This window comes from Carassius gibelio, chromosome B13, assembly GCF_023724105.1.
Source record: "Carassius gibelio isolate Cgi1373 ecotype wild population from Czech Republic chromosome B13, carGib1.2-hapl.c, whole genome shotgun sequence".
Classification (NCBI taxonomy): domain Eukaryota; kingdom Metazoa; phylum Chordata; class Actinopteri; order Cypriniformes; family Cyprinidae; genus Carassius; species Carassius gibelio.
Window position 1 is genome coordinate 13,362,685 of NC_068408.1, and position 27,200 is coordinate 13,389,884.

Consider the following 27,200-nt stretch of genomic DNA (forward strand, 5'->3'; position numbering starts at 1 on the left):
CCATAGGAGATTTCTTGAGTGCTGAAATTATTGGGTCTCAGGGAAAGAATGGGAATGGATCTGTCTGAGAATTGTACAGTATAGTTAATGATCAGATTATTGGGTAAATGATTAAACAAACTATCAGGAGTAAATCTATGGTGGTTATATATAAAGTCAGTGATTGGGTATCAGTAATGGATCATTTAAGGATGTGACAGACCATTAATAGTCTCATTAGTGACTGCTGGCGGTGAGGCTCCTGCTGTTCATGTCTGCTGTCAGCCAGAAGAGCTGGACAAGAGCCTCATCTCCACCCATCAATCTTCAAAGGTCTAGAGGGCCAGTCAGGAAGCTTTGAGACTATGAAATTATACTAAATGCATAATGAATCGCAAAAAAAAGGTTGACTAGTCAAGTTGAGCAATAAGGTTGACTAATTTAGCCGCAACCCCTCATTAACGTATAATTAGAGTCAGTTAACCCAAAACCAGAATAATTATAAAATTTTGAACAATTAAACAGTATAATTTGAAAATAGTTTTACACATTCATGCAAACTGCATTAGTCAGATTCATTGTTTAAAATGTCATTTTTACAAATACTGTAATCACTTCACCAATCAACATTAGGTTGTCAATCATAGGACAGATTGCACAGTATCATCATATTTCTCCTATTTAATTTAACCATGTCATTAGCTGCATCCTAAATGAAGCATTCACGTATGCACTCAACCATGTAGTGTATTAATTATTTAGTGTTATTTTGACATTAATAATCAGAGACTGAAAGCCACTCCCCCTTCGCTATGTAATTTAAGCTGCGTCATGAAGTGTTCAATATTCCACAATAAGTGCATCATCCAAGTATTGAAAGTGCACTTACTATTTATACTACAAAACATCATAGAATATTGCATAAGTACACAACTTGGGACACATCTATTTTATCTTTAATCCCCACATTTAAATATTTTTATTAAATATTTACCACTAGCTTCATACATTCTTCAGGCCTATTCTTACACACCATTTTTCATTTTAGAAATTTACTGAAGGTTGTTGTTGGGGTTAGAGTCAGATGACACATTCTTTTATTTTAACAAGATGCCCAGTCCCTGATAATGAAAAGCAGTCTTACTAATGCTGGCACCATATTTCACTGTATTTTTGAGACAAAACGAGTGTTGCATTTGTGTCACACAAAATAGCATCCAAATTTGTCTTGGTGGCACTGGACCACAAAATCTCTTCCTACATCACAGCTGTGTCTGATTCTTCTGTTTTATCCAACTCAGACATTGTTCTTTTGGGGTAATGGCTTGTTTTGGCCATCCTCACATACAGCTCAGGAAATCACAAAAACCACCAACTCCACCAAAATATCTCTTGTCAGTACTCGCTTCCACAGCAGGTTACATTACAAACCAACATCACCTTCAAATATGTTTCAACCGCGGCTTTATGTAATCAGACAGAATATCAAACAAAGGCTTATATAAATGCAAAGCAGTTCAAAAGCTTAAAGGCTTAGAACTCATTATTCTTTCATAGTGGATTTTAATATCTTAAGCATATTTGTCTTTTTTTACAGAGTAGAAATGCTTATTTGAATGAAAAGTAATCCTGTGTGAAAAGTAATGAGCTACCTACTCATATCCTTACTCGTAATTTGCACTACACTGCATGGTAGTCAGCTCACGTTTGATCCAAATCAGACAATTAAAAAGCTAATAAGTTCTTCTTCCCCTCTTAGTGCAGGTGAAAGGCTATCTGCATGTGCTAGCACTCACAGCGTGTGCTGGGGTTCCATGCTAATTGCGGACAGCAGAGCGGTTTAACTGTATCATCATTCACAACACTTAGAACTCAGAATACAGCAACACTTTTTGATACCAATGACAAATCTTTGTTCAACTATCATGAAAAATATTTTGAGAGATATAAAAAGCAGCACATTATATAGGAAGCAATATAGGTTGCTAATATGTGGTGAAAACACATTTAATTGGTCTGTCTTGTTTTCCAGAAAAAAGAGAGAGAGAGAGAAAAAAACTATTAAATTATTATATAACATTTTATAAGACTATAAGTTATCTCACGGCACCAAATAGCTGCTGCACACAGGCCATCAGACGCAAGGTTACCACCCTCATACTGTATCTTCCACTCTAAAAAAACATCAGCATACTAGTTTCTGTAAAGTGAACTTGAGAACATATTGTTTTCAGTGCGTAATATTTCTGGCAGGTCATCCCGATTTGCACGGTGCCCGTATAACGTGCTTGTCCTTGCTGCATTACAATGTGTGGCTGCTTTTCATCTCCATACGTCTAAAATATTTCAAACATCTGTGTGCAATCCGTCCTCTCGCTCAGTGGCTGGACAGAGTCTCTCTAGGACATGTTCAGTGGTCTTGCTGAGTTCTGCTGAACTGTGCATTGCATTTGATTTACTCGGTCAGAGAGGTTTTGGCTTTAGCAAACACCATAAACAGATGCAATGCAGGGCCTGAGCCACCTATAGTGCAGCACAAACATAAAGAAGGTGGAGTGTAGGGGCATCATAAATCACACTTCTAATGAGGACATTTAGAGCATACTACAGTATATATATAGTGAGAAAAAAGGTATGTAGGGCACCCCCTCCTCCCTGAAATAATGACCTGCGCTACATGTGAGGGCATCTGCAGGAGAGGCATGCGGAGGAGGTAGAAAACCCTTTGCTGTTTCTCTCTCTCCATTGCCTTTTCACCTCGTCATGTGCTCCAGCTGCCTCTGTCCTGACTAAATTGTCTTGTGTATTCCAAAATAGACAGCTATCCTAAAATAAAACCACTGTATTAATTAGGGACGTTTAGGGAGATTGTTTCTCTCAGGTTATTCAAGATATTGACCAGCTCTCCAAATTAAATCAAAATCGACGATATTTACTTTCTGAAAACATTACATGAGTAAAATAGGTTGCTGATTGGATTTTAGATCATGCTTAGAAAAAGATCTTTGTGATTAATACACTTAAGGTCCTTTTTCTTAACTTTAATTAAATTAAGAATATTACATTTTATAAAAAAAAGTTTATAATGACTTAAAAAAATGTTTTATAATAATAACTTGCCCTTTCTCTGAAATGACTATCTCTTTCTGCTAATGATACCGAGGCTGCAAATGTTATTGGATAATGCTAATCAAACTAGCTATTTAGCCATTATTTTAGCAAACTCGCGTACAGGTTTGTGACATTGACTTTTCACAATACAATCAATTCACAACCACAAAAAGTCCTGCTGTACATTTTTACTCACTAAATATCCTTTCATAGGAGATGCATCACATTACAAAAGTAAAATAAACAAATAAAAAATAAAATCATGTGACATAGTGTTGCTCAACATACAGAGAATATCTAAGACTCCTGGATTCAGTAAATCTACCATGGAATTGTCTTCAACATCAATTACACAGTGCTACCAGTGCTATACAAGCAATCACTAGACAGAATATTTAAGCATGCATTCCATTTTGATTGACTACAGGCTGTACGCTGTAAACAGAAAATGTACCGTTGATTTTCTTCCAGGACATTAAGAGACATTTACATTAACTGTAAAACCCAATACAATGAAATGTTAAAAAAATCTATATGGTAAATTCCTTCATTTTAATACAGTACATCCTGCCCCATTTTAAATAAATCATCTTTCTATGAACTTTTTAATGTCAGTCACGACTCAATTATGATATAAACTGCTGCTGACCACACTTGTGATAATTATTCTGTCATCCTTGCACAACTTTAACTCCACCTTTATTTCTATTCATTCTGATTATATGTTTAGTAATCAAACTGTCCAGCTCAAGAGGCACTCACAGACATAAGGTTTATGTTAACTTCTTTGAACAGCTCAGCACAGTCAATAACATGCCACTTCATCATTCTAATGCCGTAATATACGGACACTTTTGGATATGTAGGGCACACTTAATGTTTTCGAAAAACTACTGAGAAATAACAGGAACTAAAGTATGCATTCATCTACCATGTTAAAAATGAGAAAGCTAAAAAATGTATTTTAGGTTTTAGAATATGTGCAGTGCCTCCTCTTTAAGCTTGATTTACTTTACCGAGTATCTTGCTGTACATTTAGACTGTCGAGATGATTTTTGTAATCAGTGTTTGAACGGGGAGCTTAATTGCCAACTGTGATGTACTGAAAGATGAGCCATTATTTGCTCTTCACACTTGATCAGATGACTGGATGATTTTTATTCATTGTGAATACATCTCAGAAAATCTGCAGAAACGTCAGCCTATGCGGCGTATATTTAGAGCTGGGACTCTGCTTTAAATCGTAAAGCCATGTTTCAAAGAGAATTGTGAATGATTAGCTGTCAAAGGGAGGCAGGTTTGGTGTGTAAGCATGGCTTTTGTAGGTAATGGTGCACCAGACAACAACAGCACTTGCTCCATGCATCAGCTCAAATGAAAGCTAATCCGCAAAGTCAGTATATTTGAAAGCTAACAGAACATTTTACCACAGGATAACACATTGACCATTACAATACATGTAATGCAGCACTATCCCTGTTAAATCTTGCTATAGTAGATGATGGCAAAAGTAACCTGAGATCCAAAAAAAAGTGGAAAGGAGCATTCAAAAATTAAATATCTGATACCAGATGATAAATATATCAAATACTGACTATAACCAATAAATAAAAAAACACATGATAACAGATATGGACCTAATATCCCTTGAAGACTTAATTTACTCCTTTGTTACATTGACACCTAATAACCTGTGCATGGGCTTCAATGGCCACAAATCTGTAACCTGAACACTGATAGACCTCTGACATTTCACACACATTCTAAACCTTCAATTTGTCTGTGCAGTACAGAATTACAATTACGGCACTGATCCATCTCAAGTCATCCATCTGGGACTAGCTTGCTGTCAGGCTTGTGGACCAGCGTGGTGTAAAACTGGCTAAAATAATGAACTGCTCTGCTCCAAATAGAGGCAAGGTGTGGGCCAGAGTGGATGATAAATGAGCTGGTCAGAACAGAGAGAGAGGAAGAAAGAGAGTTAAGAGCAACAAGAAGTAACCATACTTGGAAAGCAAAATCAATTAAGCAGCCTGGTCACCTATAGAATGGAGACATTATCTACACTACTGTACATTTTAGAGCTTTCATCCGGGGCTAAGAGGTAAGAAGTTATGGCCAGTGTAAGTAACTGCAGTCAGAAAATTGATTATATATTTATGGTAGCATCAGTTCCATTCATGGGGTAAACAATTTGGTTGGACAGTAGATACAAATAGTATTTGACATACCAGTATTTTCAAAGGAAACCACCATAAAAAAAATATTTATTAATTTTTTATTATATGTATACTATATATATATATATATATATATATATATATATATATATATATATATATATATATATATATATATATATATATATATATATATAAAATGGAGCAATGATCAATGATTGCAAGATTTAGAGAAAATAAAGCACTGGCTTGATAGGGTGGCTAAAAAGTGTAGGCCTCATTGAGCTCTGATTCACACATGAAAAAGTAACAAAGAGAAGGAAGTACAAAGAGATGACCTTCTAGGGGCACAGATCAGGGTGATACTGTACTGTTTCAAACTGAAGTCAAAGACACCTGTGGACAGTCTATCACTCTGCAATGACTTTCATTCATTTGAACATAATTCAGTCACTCTGCTGAGAACCAGAGTCTTTTTCAGGTGTTCTATTGTCCATAGTTCCATGTTCACAAGTATCAGAGGAATTGAAGATTCTGTGATGTGAATCAATGTCAAGTACATGCAAGTGAAAGGTGGAATCATCTAAAATATTGTATTGTTTTAAAATGTATACCTTACAGTTTTTTTGGTAAAATATTTTGCCTGTGCTGTCTTTCTTTTTTTCTCTTTTTTTTTTAATTGCAAAAATTCCAATAAAAAATTAGGGCCAAAAGTACATATTTCTAGGTTTGATAAATATATTCTTTAAAACAGCATAAATGAATAAGGGGTCACAAACATCACACAAAAGCCAGAAACTGGAACTGCAATTAAGGAAAACTCCTGATCTTAAAGACATCAGATTTATCCAGTGCTGTGCATTTTAAACTTGTTGCCAAACCACTTACTAGTATTGTTCAAAATAATCCAAGCCAATATCTAACACACTGTCCATTATGCTTTGTTTTACCCTTTCTTTCTCTGTCCATCTTCCAGATAAGAGCATGCAATGCTTGAACATCAGGTACCTGGGAGCATCTGGAATGTGAGTTTAATCTGAAAAGCAGTGGTTTATAGTACAGTATTATTTCTGGCTTCGTTTCATTTATTTACATTTATTAATAAAAATAATTATTAATATGACGTTTGTCTAATATCATTACTAGAGCTATATTATTACCTGGCACACCTTCATTATGAATTTAGACCTTTTTTCAACTTTCTCGGGGTAAAATTACAGAAATAAAAAAAAACCCCACTGAGATCCAAATCCTGTCCAAATCAGTTCATGACATCACAGATGTCCTCTGTTAATAATTTTACTCCAGCCGTTTGAAAATCTAATCCTGTACAAACAGTGTGAAAGAGAGATAAGGATAGTGAGAAACAACAAGTGAGAGAGAGAGAAAATGGGGAACATGAGAAAAGATGAAAAGAAAGGACAAATAAATAAATAAATAACCTCAGACAAACAATAAAGAAGGTCAGAGGCCTGACTTGCCGCCCCAGATGCAGGCAGCATGTCTGTCAGAGCCAGTAAGCAACTGACAGAGCAATCACTTCATATCAGTGTCTGTGCTGGCTGGCAGCTTCTCGGCACAGCTCTCCCTGCCTTCATCATTCCCTATTCCTCCCTCCAAATCCACCTCTTTGTTTCTCTACTTCTTTTTATTTGCTTTCCCTCCTGGCATTTGCAAAAGAACATCTTCCTCTATATTAAAACACTTTATATGTAAATGAAATACTCTGTCCATTACATCCAACAGCCGTAATTCAATGTACACAGTTGTAGAAATTATGTTATACAACAAGATTATCTACAAATACGGTGCCCTTAAGTGAACATGCAGAGCATTATACGAAATCTTCTTTTGTTTTGTATGATGTAGGGACAGATGCACAAACACTAAATGGCTTTTAGAGATACATTTAATAGTAAGATTATTATAAAGAGCCATTATTTTTGTGCCGAGCTGCAAAGATACGAACAGCCAGATGAAGTGTATTGTATGTGGATGGATCCAGATTGCATGGTGTCGTGGATGAGGGAGTGAAAAAATCTAGACAAGCTGATAAAAAAGCCTCTGTGCTAATATTTGCCAGCTTTTAAGGAAAAACCTTTGTGCAAGTCCTGTCTGCTATAACATAAACGTGTGTGATAAAGTGATCTTAAAATGTTGGCCTGAGAAAATAGGTGACAGGTGAAGTTTTAACAAATTAGTGATGGACATAATTCTATAATCAAAGTAGATGATTTTGATTATCGGGATACTTGTGTTAGTTACATAAAATAATAATAATAATAATAATAATATATATATATATATATAATGTATAATTAATGTTCAAACCTACAGTAATTATCTCTTTCAGTGCATGTGAATCAGTGGGTAAACCACCAGAGGCTTACTACAATAGATGTATTATGGGTCAGAACACAAACTTTATCAGCATTGCAGGGGAGAAAGTGTAAGTATGTATCTCTGAAACAAATAATATGAGTACATGGATGTCTCTGAATTAATTGTCAGAGTATGGCTGTTTTAAATGTAAAAAATGTACATTATTATTAAAAATATTAGAGAGGCGTAATTACGACTGTAAACTTAATGAGCTATACTCACAATATTAACTATACTGAAACTGTATGAACAGTTTATATTGTGAGTATGGCTCTTTAAGTTTACAGTCTAAGTACGCCTCTCTAGTATGTTTAATAATAATGTCTATACAACTGTCTACAACAGTTAATTAATTCACTTAAATGGTTAACAGTTCTCAAAAACTGATTAGAGTGCTAGTGTGGTTCTCCAAAACGGTTAAATTTGAGTGAGGTTATTGAAAACCTATCAGACATACAGTAAGTACACAACTCTATAATGGTTAATAGTTTAAGAACAGCTGTCTGTAACAGTTATTACATTTAGTCATTTTGCAGATGCTTTTATCCAAAGCAACTTACAATTGGGAAATACATTAAACGATTTTTCTTAAATAGGCAAACACACACAGGAAGTGCTCGTAATACCAAGTTTCAGGAATTGTTCAAATAAGTACAAGCTAGAAAGGGAAGGAATAATTAAAGAGAAAGTTTTTTTGTTTTGTTTTTGTTTTTTGGATGAAGTAAAGCAGCATCGAAAGAGATGAGTTTCAGCTGTTGCTTGAAAATTGTTAGGGATTCAGCATTCCGGATAGGAGTGGGAAGATCATTACACCAGCCAGGAATGGTGATAGAGACTGATTTTGAGCCTCTCTGTGATGGTACCACAAGAAGTTTCTCACTAGCATCTCTCAGACGTCTGGAGGGGATATAGATTTGTAGTAGTGGAAGTAGGATGGTGCTGAACATGTGGCCGTTCTATATGCAAGCATCAATGTCTTGAACTTGATGTGAGCCTTAACTTTAATGTTTACATGAACCATTAGAGTATGGTTTACTTAAACAGCTAAATTCTCTAGCATTATTATGGTTCACTGAAGCAGTTAATATTGTAAGTATGGTTCTTTAATATAACAGTCTCAAGTACACCTCTCTGAAATGGTTAATAGTGTGAATATGTATGTTAATGTGGTTAACAGTTTGAAGACAGTTGTCTACAGCAGTTAAATGCAGAGTAGGCCTATGGTTCACTTAATCTGTAAAGTTCTCTAGCACTTCTACGGTTCTCCTAAGCAGTTAATATCATAATATAGTTAATAATAGGCTAACTACATCTCTCTAAAACATTTTGTGGTGTTAGCACCACTCTCCTTGTGTGTTTAACATTGTGAGTACAGTGCTTTATAACACTAATAATGATAGTAAACAGTCTTAAGTATGGCTGTCTAAAACTGTTCATTGTGTGAGTAGGCTACAGCTGTCAACAACGGCTGATATAGTTCTCTAACAGTTGCTCTCTAAACAGTTTATAGTGCTGGCATACAGTTCTCTGAATCTGTTAATTATGTGATTAGGTTTCTTTAAATAGTTAACATTCTCAAGTGCGCATCTCTAAAGCGGTTTGTCTATATGACTCTTTAAACAATGTGAACATGATCTAAAACAGCGGTGTAATTCTGTAAAGTTGAACAGTTTTCGAGAACCATACATTATTTAACAGTTCAGAATGTGGTTCTGCATGTTTCTCTTTAACTCAGTGCAGTAACGCGATACGGTTCTCAAACTAAAACAGTTTAGAGTGCCAGTATGATTCTCCCGTAAAACTTTCCATTACCCCCCTCCGCCTTCACAAACACACATTCCTGACAAATCCTGAACCGAAACTCACCGGAATTCTCGGCCAAACTGGACAAGCTGGACACCGCCAGGAGAAGCAGCCCCATGAAGCACATCTGTCCTCCGAACAAGTCCTTACGCTTTTTCCTCCGCGCTTTGATCTTCTTCTGCTGGAGCATCACTTGCAGCGGTCGAGTCCACACGCGAACACACGAATCCCCATCCATCGCCGCAGCTCAACACAGCTACAAATGTCACAAACCCAGACAGATATGGTGCGACTGAGAGAGTTTTAAGCCGGAAGATGAAACGCCGAACGACTCTAATGTGTGTTTGCTGCGTTGACGTGAATATTTCCCCTATATGACTTCAAATTGTAATGTGGTGAAATAAAGATGCTGCGCGCGCCCCATGGATGCGTCAGTTTAGTGCCAGTTCTCTCAGGACACAAACTGCTGCTGCTGAGAGATCGAGGATGTAGAGGAGGAGAGAACTCGAGAGGGAGGGAGGGGTGAAAGTAAGGAAGTGAACGCTGACAGAGAGAGAGAGAGAGACGGAGAAACTGGAACGCATCTGTTCTAATGGTGCACTACCTAGGATGAAGAACATGCAATGAGGGAGAATGAGAGAGAGATAGGTGGGCTGGAGCGAGGGGCAGTTGTTGGTGGGTTTAAAAGGAGGAGCTAGTCCGATTCACCGCAAACAAAACCCTCTGCTCATCGCCACCCTCTATTGGTAGTATTTTGCTGGTTTACTAGCAGATACATCCGATAAGATGCGTTCAATTCACATTTGAATTACTGTCAAAACTAGAATTCTTCCAAAATGTTATTTTGTTGATATGGGCCGCAAATAGTTGGCAATATAACGGGCCTAGCTGTCAGTGTTAGTAAATATAAAGTTTTATGTAAAATGTCCAAAATATAAATAATAATGATAATATATATATGAAAATTTGTGAATTCTGTTCTCAAAAAATAATTAAATCAATTGAAGATTAGATTTCATTTATGTCTTGATATTAATTCAATTAAAATGCAAAATCAGTGGGTGCATGACACTGTAGTTAATTTATGTAAGTGAGGATATCAAAATAAAGTAAACTATGACATACTATACCCAAATATTCTTCATACACTGGACTACCGGTAATACTACCGGACCAAAAAATAAGCTTGAGCTAGCCATGTTTTGCTTATACAGTGTTTCTCTTTAATTCCTGAGGAGAGCTTTTTACACCACAGACTGAAGAAAATGAACCATTGCTTGGTAATTGGTTGACCTAAATTTGTATTATCTACTGTAACTGTGTACTTAAATTTAACAGCTATATTTTAAATAGTTGGATGAAAATTATCTTCATTATATACAGTCAAGCCAACATTTATTTGGACACCATCAACATTTTTCACATTATCACAGTTTATTCGCTATAGTTTAGAAAATGGTAAAATATGACAAGAACTTAGAGTTAAATTGTATTAAATTCATTTTGATGAATTAGGTTGAATAGCTCATAGCTAACATTTCGAGGACAAGGCTATTGAAAAAATAGTTGTCAAGTTGTCACATTCTTTTTCATTGGAAAATTGTGATTCAAATGTTATTCATTTATACAATTAGTAATAATAGGATAATCAACACCATTGAAAATGTTTAATAGCTTTTTACAAACTATACTTTAAGGTACAGAATGTGTCTACACACACAAAAGAAGTTATTATTATATAAATGATTTAATATTCACTGTAAAAGGAGTGACAGCTTGCCTCAGACTCCCCCATATCTTCTTGATCTATCTCACCAGTTTGAGAATCACAGCAGTTCCATGCACCTGATCAATATTATCTCATCATCTACCATGAGTTTGTCTCAAATCCACACAGCTGCAGATCTTGCATAGCTATTGCTTTTTAAATACTTTACAGGTTCAAATAAAAGAAATGTTTTTCGCCTCCCTGTAATGTGTTAAACACTGCAGGGATAGAGCTGCTCAGTGCTCTGTGTTCCCTTCTTCAAATACTGAGCACTGTTCCAGCCAGCACTGTGTCAGCAGCTGGGTCGGCTCCCACTGACCGCATGGCTTGCTTGCCTAATGCCACTGCTAGGACAACAATGCACTTTTTATGGAGAGAAGCAAAGAGTGGGCAATGAGCCTATTGGATTATACTGGACCGCATTGCAATGGGCTCATACTGACAGATTGGGTGTAATCTCTGTCAATAACCCAAGACTTTAGAGTCTCAGATTCTCCAGTGAAACATGCCGAATGATAAGTTAGCTGCTGAAGTGTTTTTTTTTTTCTCAATCTGCTTGCATCAGCAAAGAGGCCTGAGTCAGATTGACAAAGTGTGAAAATATTGTTTGGTTATTTTTACCTAACATTTCCACAGGATGGTAGATTAAAACAAGGTAGTGTAAGCTCTTTAGCCGCTGTTTACCCAGCCCATGTGACATTGGTCCTTGTCTAGCCCCCCTTCTGCTTTCATCTATAGCTTGTGATCTATGCTTCACCTGCTTCACTCCCCTTCTCTTTCTCTCTGCTATGAATCTTTGTGTAATTCAGTTTGTCTTTTGATGTGCTATTAGCCTCATATTGTCTTGATGTTCCATATCCTTCTGTTTAGTAATTGTTTACCAATAAAATATTTTTTTTCAACACCTTTGATCACCAAAGTCGGTTCTTGAATTTGCATTTAAAAAGGTCCGAAAGCAGCTGGCAGAATCACTATGTAAATATCACATGTGTTTCATGTGGAACATTAGATGCCTTAGGTGAATTTCCATATTGACATGAGTGACTCACCGTTTTGATAAGTTTCAAGTCATCTGCTCTTGTCAACCTGACTATAATGTCTTTGGTGGAAACCCCTTTGAATGATGGTCATACACTTTATTTATATACACTCTGCATATTTCTCTCCTGATAACTTTGTCACTGGAGACATCAATATTATGGATGGAGGAGAGAAGTAAAAAAAAAAAAGTCTTGATGGATTTGTTTATTACAAACATTACTAACCCTAATGCTTTTATCAGCTGTTTGTAAGCTAATTTTCATTTCTGTCCAAGTGTCTAAATATCTCTTAAAATATTCCAGGATTAATGGAACCAATGGTTCAGTTTTTCTTTCACCATTAGTTGGCTAGAAAGTGAATGGGAAGAGATACATGTAAAGAAAGACACAGAAGATGTTAAAATATGAATATACTGTGAAATGGAGAGTAACAGAAGAACAAAGTAGGCCTGGTTAAATGAGGTTAAAATAAGAAACAGATGAGTTTTGTGCAGTGCCTCAAACACAGACACACACTTAATGGCATATCTACAGTGTGATGGGAGAACAGAAACAGGACACATACTAAATGATGCAAACTGTTGTGAACGCTGCTTTCTGAATTTTTAAAGTGGTAACAGTCAGGTGACTAAAATGAAAAGTTTTAAGTTTTCAGACATTCATTTTGCCATTCATCCAATAGGTGACATCTCTTTCTTTTCCTCTCACCTCTTTTCTTATTTATTTTAAATTACTTTGATGTAATGAAAATAAGTGCTTCTTTATATAAAATTATGTGTGAGAATCTTGAGTTTTTTCTCCCTTCCCAAAAAGTTTTTAAATTACTTTCCAGATGGTGGCATCCATAAGAAGTCAGCATTATTAATGCATTTAATCATTTCTCTGCTCTCAGTTCGGTGAAATATATCAAACAGTGTGGTTTTATAAATCCATTTTACAGTTCACTCACATGCTTCAGGTCAGGATTTGGAATTTAACTATTTGCATTGCTTCACAGTAATAGTCTCTGCTTAGACCCTAGCAGCAAATTATATCGATTTGTAGATGTAACAAAAACTAAATCAAATATTTCTATTAATAAAACAAGACTATCTTTGTGAATAAGAATAAAAAAAAAAAGAGTGAAAAGAGGCTGCTTCTCTTAGCCCACATACTGTAACTGAAAACATATGTAGAAATGGAGTTTAAAATAAAATAAAATAAAATGTCAAGCTTATGGCTGTCTTGATCAATATTTTACATGTTGCACTGACAACAACAACAACAGCACTTTTTGAATTAAAATGTGTTTTAACAATGATTTATTATTATTATTGGACCTGATGGTAATAAATAAATTGTTATTATTATTGTTATCATTTGTAGACCTAAGAAGATGTGAATTAAGAGGTATGTAATTAATAAGGTATGTGGCATCCACATAATTGCAAACAAATAGATTATTAGTGTACAGCTGGGTGGTGAAATTTCCCATTTGTATGGCACCTTGCTCTCTGCATCTAGATATATATACATATAGGCTTTGACTGAGTGCAGGTAATTTTACTCAAGGACACAGAGAGGTGTTCTGATTTGCCATCAAGGACAGAGAAAAAAAGGTCATAGATTTGAATTAGCAATGTATCTTCATGGAAGACACTCTGTCTCTTCTCTTATATATAATTCCATTATCTAATAATATTTCCAATTAATTGGTATGTTGTCGTAAATACATGCATGGTGGAATCAAGCAACTGCGTGAAAACTCAACAATTGAAATCAGCAATCTCCCTCCCTGATGTTCACTCCTATTGTTTATGCTTTGGCATTTAAAAGAACAAATACTTCAAATCAGTTTTATTGATTTCCACTATGGTTTCCCTAGAAAGTGTCCATTTCTTTTTATCTTTGATGTTGTTTGATGGCCCATCCTTGGATAAAACCAGTTACAGATTGCTTCATCCGTGTCTTTACAATTCACATTACGTAATAAACTTACACTTGTGATCCATCAGATCACATTCATCTTAGTCAATGGCAGATGTTTCTGACTGAGAAAGATGAAAGTTGCCTGCAAAGGTTCAGGAAGCACCTGCCTCTGATCCGATGCCCAGTGGAGGAAATGACTTTTGGTTATTTAGCTCAAAAGCATCTTTCTTAAAGCTAATCTACTGCTGCTAATTGCACTTGCTCAGAAATGGACATTTTTCCTTTCTTCCTACTGTGCTGAAATTAGTGAGAGATGTTTTCTGGGTAGTTGACCTGAGGTTAAAAACATCTGTGTAATATGGCGTGATGCTCTCTGGATGCTTAATCCTCCTGGGCTTTGAGGGATTATTCTCTCTTTTTCTCTCTCTGGCGCTTTCTCGTCGACTCAGTCCTCCTGTTATATACCACATTCATCCTTCCGCTGTCTCACCTCACATGCTTCATTCAAAACATGCAAGCATTATATAGGTAAATTTACTGTTAAAAACCATCCATTCTCAGACACACACACAATCAAAGCTTTAGCAATTAGTAAGTGATTCATTTCGGCGTTTCCAAAATGATCAATATTACCCAATCCACACTGCTCTTAAAACGGCTCTCATCTCTGTTAAACTTGAGCTTAATAGCCCTAATCAAGAATCCTGTTTCAGTCCTATCCTCCCCAGTTCAATCTCAAATACTGTCATCTAAATCCTCTCATCATCTGCCAAACCACTTCAAGTTTTCACTGTCAAGTTTACGTACAATTATTTTTCTTCAAGAGTGCATTAAAGTATTCTGTTTCGGAAAAAGAGCCCGTTTTTTTTCTTTTAAACAAGCCTCCATTTTCCACCAGCGAGTTATCAATTCCCTCATCACGTCAGAGATCTGTGGTGATTACTGTAACTCATGCCTGTCTTCCCAGTGGAGGACAAAAGACACCTACATCATTCACAATGTCAATATGGATGGATGGAAAGAAAGAAAGAAAGAAAGAAAGAAAGAAAGAAAGAAAGAAAGAAAGAAAGAAAGAAAAAGAAAATGATGAATCACGGTCTGAATTTCATATTGTAATAATATTTTTATAAATGTACAAGTTTTAAAAGTGTCTTTAACATTTAAACATTCTCTACCATTTCAAAGTTTGGGGTCAGTATTTAATATTATTGGAAATTAATACTTTTTTATAGCAAGGGTGCATTAAATTGGTCAAAAGTGGCAGTAAAAACTTCCCGAATCCTGAAAAAATGGTTGACGTTTCCACAAAAATAAGGACCATCATAATTATACCAAATTCATTGTTATTCAATATTTATAAGAACACAAAAAATTTCCAAAACAAATACCTTATATAGAAAGGCGCAAGTAGAGACTTCAAAACTAATAATAATAATTTACTGAAAAAAACTTTTTTTAAAAAGTAGTAAAAAAAAACAAAAACTTAGACTAATCATCTAAGCATATTATGCAGCGTTTAGTGGTGTCTATGAAATCAATGAGTAAAGTGAAAGCTTTATGAAAGCTTTTTTATCATTTGTGGAGAGTGATCAGCAAATCAAAGCAGACAGCCAGATTTAATGAAAAAACGCAGACTGTTGTGCCACTGAGAAGTCTCACTGCTGTTTAACCGATTGATTGATTGATTGATTGATGTGTTTCTTTCTTTCTTTTTTAATATTTTTCTTTTGAGTTATACAAGACACAGCAACTTCTCATTACAATAGCAGATAATGGATTCAGTGTACACCTTCAATACATATAGACAGAAACCACACATTTGATGAGAACATGGACAAAGTTACACACAAGAGTTAGTAGAGATATTGATTTTGAGAGGAGTATAGTACACTACTGCACTGAAGTGCTTTTCCACAAACCAGCACAGATACTCGTCTGTGGGGACTCCACAATCCAGGCTCTATTCTAAGAGTGTCTTATTGTCTTTGGTTTCTCTATATTAGGAAAGGATACATTACCTCTGACCAAAGTTAAGCCAAGGACAGACAGCGGGCGGCAGAGGACTAGCAGGAACCGAAACCAGCATTTGCCCCCCAGACAAGAAAGGGATGGTGGGGGAGCTGCCCCTTGACGGCCCTCAATTAGACAGTTCACCTGGAGGAAAGACAAGTAGGACAGACAGATGGAAATAGAAAGGTAAGGGAAATGCACAGGGGTGATGTCACTTGCAAGAGTCGAATAGGTGACCTACAATACTAACCGGCATGTGAAGGTTTCTGTATAGACCACTGAGAACAAAATCAATTGCATTGCCACATTTTATGACGATATATCTCTAAAAATACTAGTGACATTTTCAATATCTAAATTCGAATGTGACCTTTGGGGTTTTTTCACCAATCACAGAAAGTTCTGTTAATAAGCTGATGATACTAATCTCATGAGACTTCTGATTTCTTTACACACAGACCTGTGCTACATTGATTTTAGTCTATATTTTTAGCATTATATCTTGTAGAAGGCAGATTGAGACACTTGTGGCCACTTAAACTGTGCCCTAGGTTCAGACAAAGGAAGAACAGCCCTGAAGAAGAGCATGCCGGGGAAGAACAAGTCTAGGATAATAAATTACAGTGAGGTACATTATGCAGCAAGCGCTCTGTCTTAAATAAAGCACCTCAAAAATAATATGATTAATAAATGAAGAGGCTGATGCTTTTTCAGTGCTTTTTGACATACTTTGACAGAATGCCGAACATTACAAGAAATCTTAGTTGCCAACACATATTTTTCTTATTGTTATTATACTGAGCCAATGATATTTTCCCACTTAACTTCAAAACTAAGTTGTATAGAAACCTTTTAGCTTTGTACATTTACATGATGGCATTATTTAATATGCTTAATGAGTCATTTATTTTATAGGGCTGTAATAGGGACTACAATGTCATCACACAGACAACTAACAAATAAAATAAAAAATACCTTGCATTATACATAATTGCTTTCATCATCCCATGGTCTTGTAGGAACAAATAATGTCCAGTTTTCAAAATAACAATAAAAGATGTACGAAAAATGAAAGAAAATGTCATGCAACAGTGTTTTTAGTCTCCCACACATAAACCAATATCCCTATATTACTCAGTTTCATGCGCTCTTAAAAAACACAAGTCACTTGCCTATGGAGAATTCTGGACATAGAAATAAACATTCACAGAAACACTATGTTCATTTAGATGTTTATATGTATTACAATAGCATGCTGTTATAAAATCCTGGCGGAAGTAATGAATGACAATCTTAATATGCCTGCAATATTCAGTCTGCACAATCTGTTTATGTTATTGCATGCTTGGCCAGAATCCTCTTCATGTCAAGCTAAAAGTTCAGAGAAACCGAGAGGGATGAACCGGCCCCTACGTAACATTTGGGCTAATAGTAAGAATTTTCTGAGAATTATTAATCTCTTATTCTGCTCCGTTAAAAAAAAGTAAGCAGAGGATATATAATATTGTATTGCCTAATGTTAGAGAGTGAAACATGCACACTAATAATGCACCTGATGTATTTACAATACTGTCAGTTCTTTGTGTAATTTATATAGAATTTATATAATAGTTACAATCTCTCAGTCTATTAAATATTCATATCCAGTCACCAATTATATATGTTTCATCTGTACAACCATTAAAAATTCATTGACAGCTGTCAGAAGGTGGATTGAATCATAGCACTTCTTCTGTTACCACACTGGCTACATAGGTTTGATGTGTTTTGTTTACTCAGCGAAAAATCGCAAAATCCCAGTATTAACCAATCCAATCTATCATACGTTTTTAATAAAAGTGGCACACTAGAGCACAGCTTTCACAGCCTCAGCATGACTGTTAGTCATGATGGAGCCAGGTTGATACTGGAAGCGGAGTCTGGAGTCTTCTGACATTTGTCCCAAAGTCTCTCTAATCCTCAACCAAGTCACACTATGAGAAAAATCATCATTTAATCCCTGCTGCTGGAAATAACTGTGACCTCACTGCAGAACCTTGCATTATCTGGCAAAAATAAAAAATAAATAAAATATTAAGATGGTTTTCAAAAGTGGCTGCATCTCTAAGGGCGTCGCATCTTTAAAGTAGGGTATGCAAATTATTTGGTCTGTGTTTTAATAAAAGGTATAGGATAAAATACACCACATATTTGATTCTTTGGTAACACTAATAGGATTAATTTCATTAACATTAGTTACTGAATTAGGCATCATGAATAAACTTTGAGGTGCCTTTCTAGGTTTGTGCAATTTGAAAATCTAAAGCTGAATTCTAGTCTTTTAAAACATGTGTGCATCAGCCAAAATTGCCCAGAAACGTAAAATTTAAGTCATGCACCAGTGCATCGGTACAATATAATAAAACGCAACTTCCCTTTAATAAATCCACTGTAAATTGGTTGTGGATTTTTCACTCTGGTCTTAGATACAGCCGGAGTCCAACCAATCAGAAGTGCTATCAAAGCTGGGTGCTGATAAATCCAAAGAACACCTCTCTTCCACCAATGCCACTTTTCTCTACACACCAAACCTGACTGGACAAGTAGAGGCCCTGCAGGCAGACAATGAGGTTTTATGTGTTTGGACAGTCCTCTGTGCTCTAAGAAAATCAGTGTACTCTGCCGTTGCATTGCCTGGAAAGAAATAGAGAGACAGAGATAGACAAATGTGCCACCATACAAGGTCTGTTTGTAATGCATGCAAACTGAGTGTGCAGTCATAAATAATAATGTTATGTCACAGTAAACACTATTTGTGCACAGGCCTACTGAGGTGACATTCGAAATGCAGTTTATTTTAACAAGACAGACAGAAAGCATTTACATGACCATTTCTTCAAAACTGATCAACATCTAGCTTAGGGTAAAATACTGAAGAGTAATAATTCAGAGATGTTCTGATGTTGTAAGTATTGTTTTCTTTAAGTGATCTGGGGTTTTTCAACAGCCAAACAGCCAAAACAGCCAAACTTTCAGAATGTCATAAGACAAAGAATCTTCTCTGTTCTCCAGATGACAAAAAAAATAATAACTTGCAGTCCTAAAGGCACAGGGGAGCCATGATTTGTTAAAACAATCTCTTCTACACCACTTCTAATGCAAGTGTTTACACAATTTCAAAATAATTTAAAATATTATAAATATTATGATTAATATATTGATATTAATGTTACAAATTTAATGGGTATATTAAGGCCTACTTGCAACTGAAATGGCAGTGTTTAAAATGTTAATTTTATTGTACTATTAAAAAGAAATAATGTTTTTTTTTTTTTTTTTTTTTTTACAAAATTGCATGCAGATAGCTAGCATATAGGGTATTATTAGTATTAAAAGCACATATTCTGCCTGACCATATTCTAATCCTTAACAACTACGAACTACCTTACAAAGCAGTAATTAGGACAAAAATTGTAGTTACTGTTATTAATAGCCAGAACTAGACCGTAAATAAAGTGTGACCATGCAAATGACAATGGAAGATTTGAGAGTAGAAAGAGATAGTAATAATAAAGTAAATGTGAACAACTGTGAACAATTTAAGTACATCACAAGTGGGGAATATTCTGCAGATAAAATATTTATAATTTAAAGATATAATTTACTATATTTAAACTGCAAACCAAGTCAAACTTTAAGTGTGACTGACATTTCAGTGCTCTTGTATTGTGGCAAAAAAACGAAACATTTTAGGTTCAAGCCAAGCAAATACATGATTCTTAAATTTTAATGAAAGCTGAGTGCTTACAACGAAAAAAAAAAAAAAAAAAATTCTTTTTGGAAAAACTCAAATTCATAATTCATTACCCCAAACTCTGAGATTCACAAATGGGAGAGGCTTCCAAACTTGCTGAGCAATCAAGTTGTGTGGAGAAGACTTAAACGATTTAAAGCTGGACCTCAGGAGATCCAAGGGTTGCTATGAGCTCTTCTGTCCTATATGATGACATCCATTATGCTGCAGGAGAACAACAGACATAACAGCACTTCCTCTTAAGCACTGTAATGGAGGAAGTGTGAGTCTATCACTTTATCACAAACATCTGACAGCACTTGCAAGAAGAAAGAACGTGTCAAGATGAACAGTTCACACACATGCCTTTTAGATTAGTGACCTAGAATTAGTGCTGATTTTTATACATAAATAACAATAATAATAATTTAAATTATGTTACAAACATTTGTTTACACTGTGTTTTAAAATCTTAAAGGAATAGTTCACCCAAAAATTATATTTTGCTAAAAACTTTTATCAAAGATGTGAGTTTGTTCGTTCATCAGAATAGCATTACATGCTCATCAAGCAAATAGCTTTTCATTTAACAAAACATTAACTGATGGACTAGAGTCGTGCGGATTACTTGTGATGTTTTTATGAGTTATTTAGACTCTCATTCTGGCAGCACCCATTTACTGCAGCGGATTCACCAGTGAGCAAGATATGTTATACATTCATACTGTATATCACAGGGCAACTATTATGTATGCTGCAGTGACTGTTAAAGATAATTAATTGCAAATCCATTGGGACCAAACTTTAGTAGAAATGTGCTGCTCTCAGCATCGGAGTTTCAGTGACAGCCATGAGCTCTCTTTGTGGTTTGTGTCCTCATGTTCAGCACATCATCAATTATAAACAGTGTGCAATATAATCATGAGGGACATTTTAATGCGAAACATCATTCAAAAAAGAAAAAAAATTCTTTGTTCTCTGCCAAAAGTTACTGTATTTTTAATTGTGTGTTATGTAAAAAAAAAAAAAAAAAATTAAACCAACTCATGGGAGAAGCACAGCGTAGTTGAAAAAGTGTTTTGGACCTCAAAACCAAGTGAAGGCTGACAGATCATGCAACAGATGGACACACATATCACACGGCTTGGCTGGGATAAGCATTCTACATAGCAGAAACTCTCTAAAAATGCACAACTACTCTTGCATTCCTACAGTACATTGCCTTATCTGACAGCATAGAGCTCCAGCTATATTGTCAGGAAACTGGCCCGTCTCTGATAAGATTAATTCCCATGAGCCAGTCCAAACAGTTTCTTGGCTGGGGCCTCAAAACCAAGAACATCGTCCAAAACAGGGCAGATTAAAATTCACAAGCCTGCAAACATATGCTGACATAACCTGCCAAGTCAGACGGGCTTAGCCCAGACAGAATTTTAAAATAAAAATATGCCGATAAATGAGATAATTAGCTTGTTCCAAGATATCACAACTACACAGTTCTTGGGAATGGCTGATCATCTCCTATCCTCCACAAACACTAGCCAAATATGTGCTGATTTTAAAGTGTACGGCCTAATATGATCTAATAAGCTCCCCGTGTTAAATGAAATGCAGAACACAACAGTCTTGAGACCTGCTGATGGAAATACCACTATATAAGTAAGTAGTCACGGCAAGTTGTCTATGACTCATAAAAACACATCTAGGGGTTATTACAGATCTGATTTCAATGAAGCATAATTATGTTTTTGACGAACATGGCTGGCTTCTTGCTATAGAAACGTAACCATGGAAACTGTGAATGGGTGTTGAAGGGCATTGAGTGTCCAGCTTCCCATGGTGAGTGCTGAGGCATGCTGGGTAGTGGGGTTTGTGCCGACATTGCTTGTGATGAACTGCCCACACGTTCTTCTAGCTCAAAGTTCTTCTAGATACAACAGCATATGTAGAGCTAAAGCAAATGGGTTGCAAAAGAACATTTTTATGAAAACTTGAGATGCACAAATTGAGTAGACTATTTTGAAGCCATATGCGATGTAGAAGAGGATAGAGAACCATAACAAGTCGGTGCTGCCACCTAGTGTACATTAACGTAACTTTGAATCTTAGCATGTAGTTATTACAGTTTTTCTCAGTTGCTTTGGTACATTTCTCGAATCATCCTTGAGGTTTGCAAAGCAGTAAGTGCATTTCTCAAAACAACTCGTACAAATAGCAAAACACAATGGATTACCTGCAAAAGCCAGTCTCTTTCTCAAAATCCTTAGTTCATCTCTCAAAAATAAATATGTGTCAATGAACATGTCTTTGTGTCATAGTTTACGGATAAGACAGTTAAATTGCTTAGTCATGTTGTCAGTATAACAGTGTACTCTGGATGGGTGTTCTGATGTAAACTATGGCAACATTTTGGATGACAGTTACTGTATTGAACAGAATGCCACATGCCTATGTGCCATATATCCATTTCAAAAGTACACATTTACACATTACTGTATGTGGGATATTGACTGAAAGAGACTGGTTACACTTTTACTAGTGGTCTGACTAAATAAATAAAAAACCTTTACAATGCCATTGTGATACAGAAAAGTAAAAGACATATGGGGCCCTATTTTAACGATCTGAAACGCAAGTGTCAAAGCGCGAAGCGCAAGTAAGTTTGTGGGCGGGTCTCGGCGCTGTTGCTATTTTCCCGGCGGGATAAATGGCTCTTGCGCCCGGCGCAAATCTAAAGTGGGTTGGTCTGAAGCAGCTTCATTATTCATAGGTGTGGTTTGGGCGTATCGTGAAATAAACCAATCAGAGCGTCATCCAGCATTCCCTTTAAAAGCAGGTGCGCAAGTTCCATTATGGATTGCTATTATTATGGCGTATTTACCAGGCGCACACCAGGAGCGGTTCACAGCCGAGGAGACTGATGTTCTTGTAAGAGCAGTGAAAGACAGAGAAGTTGTGTTGTATGGGGATGGGAGAATAATTAGCCTGAATAATTTGTAAGCTAGATTTATGCCTATTTTGTTCACATCTTCGTGGCACACCACAATGATTTCCGTCATCTCATGTGTTAATATTTTTTTAGTGTAACAATTTATGATTTGCAAAAATAACTGTTGCATCTGTGTAGATTACATGAGCAAAGTGTATGCGCGTTGTGCACGCTATACATTATGGTCAAGCATGCGCCCTTAAAATAGCATAATGAACAACGCGCCACGCCCCTGACTTTAGACTAGGTTTTTTCTGGTCAGTGTCGCAATTGTTTAATGGAACAGCAAAATAGCACCAGGGATTGTTTGCGCCGGAACACGCCTCCTTTTTTGCGCTGAACCACCCAGGGAGCGCAAGTTCATTCACTAGTTTAGCGACGTGCCTCTGTGGAGGGAAAAGCGCGCTTTGCGCGAGTGCAAAATAGGAATGACACATGCGTCGGTGTACAAAGTCAATTGCGCTGGGTGCAAGATAGGGCCCATGGGCACAAAGATGAAAATAAGTCAATTTTCTGAATTTGTAACTCTTGTGTTGTCCTCTGTCTAAACAGTATAAGCTTTCCAACTGAAGATTCATGAGATGAACCTTTGACATGACATTAGCAACTGATATTGTAGGAAACCGCAGATAAATGTGCGTAATAAATTGCATGAATGTACAAAAGCAATCGCAGCTTGTTCAAAAGAATGAGAAACTGGTTTTGTGATGTGTATAAATGACTAGATGATGTGGAGGTTGTACAAGTAGTTTTGAGAATTTCATTTCTGATTTGAGAAATGCACCAAAGTGACAGAGAAAAACTGTAAACATGGGAGTGTTTATTTGGTTTCAGCGACCGGTGAGTCAGTATTTTATCACATTTGGACAATTTTATGTTTCTTTTTGACTAAATTAGCAAGTGAAAATTAAATGTTTAATCAAAGATGAGATAATTTTTTACCTACTTTCAATGTTGGTTTGCTAACTGCTGTATGCTATTTACTCGGCCTGGAAGAGATGGTAAGTTAAAACAGTTTTCAGACTAAAATATTTGCTCTCTCTCAGATGAGGTTGCTGGGCCATTTTGTGGAGGAATTGCAGCGCAGAACTGCAGAAGTTGCAAAATGTAGCCTCATCACATTTGCTAGCTCTGCTAGAGAAGATGTGAGTAATTAAACTGACTCCAGATCAGTCACCATGACAAAACGTCTCAGGTGGGCTGACCCATTTTTCCTCTCAGCTAGTACATTCCCATGTTATACACAAGAGGGAAACCCCCATCAACAAACAATCACATAGTGCTGCAGGTCTATGAATTCAGCATTACACAACTGTGCTGCGAAAGGCCACTGAATAAGTACCAAGCTGCAAACAAAAAACCCTTGTGTGAATTCACATGTTTTCTGACAGATTCAAACCGGAACGACAAGTTTGAACATTCTCAAGCTGGAATATTCACATTCAACTTCACATTTCTTTAGTATCTATCACTTAGCTTCATGCTATTTAATCAAATAGCTTCATTAACAAGCAGTCCTGTGAGCGCCCCCAGCATTGCACATTTTCTGTGTCTCCCTCATCTATCACACCTGATTCAGCTCATCAGCTCATTAGTAGAGACTGCAAGACCTGAGATGGATGAGTCAAAGATAGGGATACATGCAAAATGTGAGGTGCTATGGGTGCTAGTCGGACCGGTTTGAAAGCCACTGGCTTAAGGGAAGATCTGGATCACTAGCTAGACCAGTTTAGTGGGTGAAGCTTCTTGTAACATGAACAAAAGCTGATGAGAGACCTGACAACCTAAAACCACATTATTCCCATTCAGATCATTCCTAAACCTGTTTAACCTTTGTATTTTGGAAACTTTCTGTATTTTTTGTGTATCAGGTTCCTGTCTTTTCTGGGTTTTAATATGTATCATCTTCTTATTGGAATGCATTAATTTTATGCAGTTTTCAATCATTTGATCAGTCGATAAAAGTGGGTGAATTCATTTCATAGAATATTTTAGACTGAAAAATAGAATGACTTACATAGAAATGTATAATAAAAAAGTACAAACAATTTTTTTGAATAAAGAGGTCAAATGTTTTATTGTTAAAGCTATTCGATTTAAGTAGATTTTACAGCATTTTCAGTTTTCAGTTCTATCTGAACCTGCAGAGGTATTTGATAGTCATCACATTCCTAAAACCAGTTTATAATCCTTGCAAACAACTTCAGTTCTTCCACATTTGTATTGCACAAAATGAAACATTAATCCAGTGGTTAAGACTAAGACATGAACAATATACTATCATTTTGTCATATGATACAAGGAAATCTTCAATAGACTGGAACTTTAAAGTCAAAAGAGGCTACACCGTAGGAATGAGGAACAGAACTTTCCAGTCTGCAAGTCCTCAGGGTGCACGAACCCAAACTTCATTGTGCCTGTTGAACAAATCCCACGGTGCATCATATCCAGCTGCATCAAACCTGCTTTCAACAAACACCTTTCCTGCAGCTCTGAGGTCCTCCCTAAGGTGCTGCACATTCTCCAAGGCATCTTCATCAGATGCAAAACCACCAAAAGACCTAATGCCCAGCAAAGAGAGAATGTTTAAATGAAAAAGAGTCAAATATGTTTTTGAGTGTCGTGCTTTTCCAAAATAACTAACCTGATGTAGACAGTACCGCCTGGTATGACTGTTTTTCTGATGGTGTTATCATTGGGCTCAGGAATCTCCGTGTCAGACTGAAAGACGGAAATGGACACCTGTCGCTCCCCCATACCATCAGCTTCCTTCACTGAGACCAGCACAGGCCTGCTCATAGCAATCGCCTTATCTGAGAAGTCACATTATGATAGGAGTTTAAAATGACTTGATTAAAATGTGATAAGATAACCATGCTGCAGTGTTTATAATAAATCAAATACGATCTGATAAAAAACATGAATTTAAAAATACTTTAAAAAAGGGTTTCATTTGATAACATTAGTTAATATGAACTAACAATAAACAACACTTCTACTACAGTTAATTTTTACAGTTGTATCTTTTTATGAACAGTGAACTAATAAACAAACAATGGACAATTTGTATGAACTAACATTAAGAAAGGTTAATAAACTCTCTATTAATGTGCATTATTAACCATAGTTAGTTCATGTTAACTAATACATAAACTAGTGTTTCTTATTGCAAAGTGTTACCAGTGTAGCTTACTTACTTTCACTGTTTTGACCATGATTGAAATAATACAGTTTCCAAAATCCATCCTTTAAATCACTTTCACTGGTGCTCGCGACATCAGTTGTAATCCAATGGCTCACTTCGTAGCTACGCTCCTCAAATCCCTTTTTATGTATTATGAACACAATTATATAAATATTTAATATAGAAAGAGCATATTTAAAATATCCCAAATGACAAAACAAAAACTGTCAGCCTACCTCATACTCTTGTACCACAGTGTACACGGGACACTCGTGTCCATGACAGAACCAAGGTGCTTCCCAACATTCTGTACTTGGGAAACATACAAGTCCAATCAGGAGACACAAAGCGGAAAGCAGAGTCGTCGCCATTGCACTGCAAAATGAAAAATGTTGTCACAGGTTGTTTGTGTATGGTGTGCTCCTCATCCTGTAGACACACCCCTCGACACTCCACAGAACACTCCCTCCCATCGCCAGTAAACCACCATCTAGTATGACACCAGGGAAACAATTAACCTGCTACATTACAATACAGGTTGTCTTTCTTCAATGAAACACACAGCAGAAATTTGAAAAGAACTAGTAGATCAATGCAGTTAAAAATGATATCCTATGAACTCCAGGGAAGCATTATAAAGCACTATGACAGATATTTAATGAATAATGACTTACATTTGTGTGTTTAGACCCAGCGGCGCTGATCTGTTAACTATCAGCACTATGTCCTTGTGCAAAGCATTTCATCATTAGTAACAGCAGTAATAAGTGTACTGTAAATTGCTTTGAATAAAAGTGTCAGTTAAATGACTAATGGGTCATTATTCAATTGATGGCAAAGTTAGGAGTTACTTAATGTCTGGTGTCAGCTGGAATCACCGGACTTATATAAATGAAGGAAAAAAGTGAAACATTTGCACATAAATAATTTGGCTCTTTAATGCAAAATAAAACTGGTAGGCTGAACAGGAGCTCAACCGTACGAGCCTATAATTCACTTGAAAGTGATCCATGCAGAGCTCCTTCAGAACTTATCATAAAACGAAGCAGATTTCTAGTGGAAGCAGGTCAGCAC

At 36.2% G+C, this 27,200-nt stretch overlaps 2 protein-coding genes across 2 annotated transcripts in view; both read right to left on the reverse strand.

Moving 5' to 3' along the window:
* Positions 1-10,052, reverse strand: part of slc24a3 (solute carrier family 24 member 3) — an 81,697-nt gene extending 71,645 nt beyond the window's left edge. The window contains exon 1 of the mRNA XM_052573280.1: positions 9,519-10,052. Coding sequence (XP_052429240.1) covers positions 9,519-9,693 — 175 coding nt within the window. The 5' untranslated portion in view covers positions 9,694-10,052. The remainder of the gene's footprint in view (positions 1-9,518) is intronic.
* Positions 10,053-24,990: 14,938 nt separating this feature from the next.
* Positions 24,991-26,501, reverse strand: soul2 (heme-binding protein soul2). The gene is made up of 4 exons (XM_052573281.1): positions 26,363-26,501; positions 26,140-26,266; positions 25,587-25,755; positions 24,991-25,503 (listed from the first exon to the last, which is right to left on the reverse strand). Exons 1-4 carry the CDS (start codon positions 26,495-26,497, stop codon positions 25,329-25,331), a joined length of 606 nt encoding a protein of 201 aa, XP_052429241.1. The 5' UTR covers positions 26,498-26,501; the 3' UTR covers positions 24,991-25,328.
* Between the last annotated feature and the right edge of the window lie 699 nt (positions 26,502-27,200).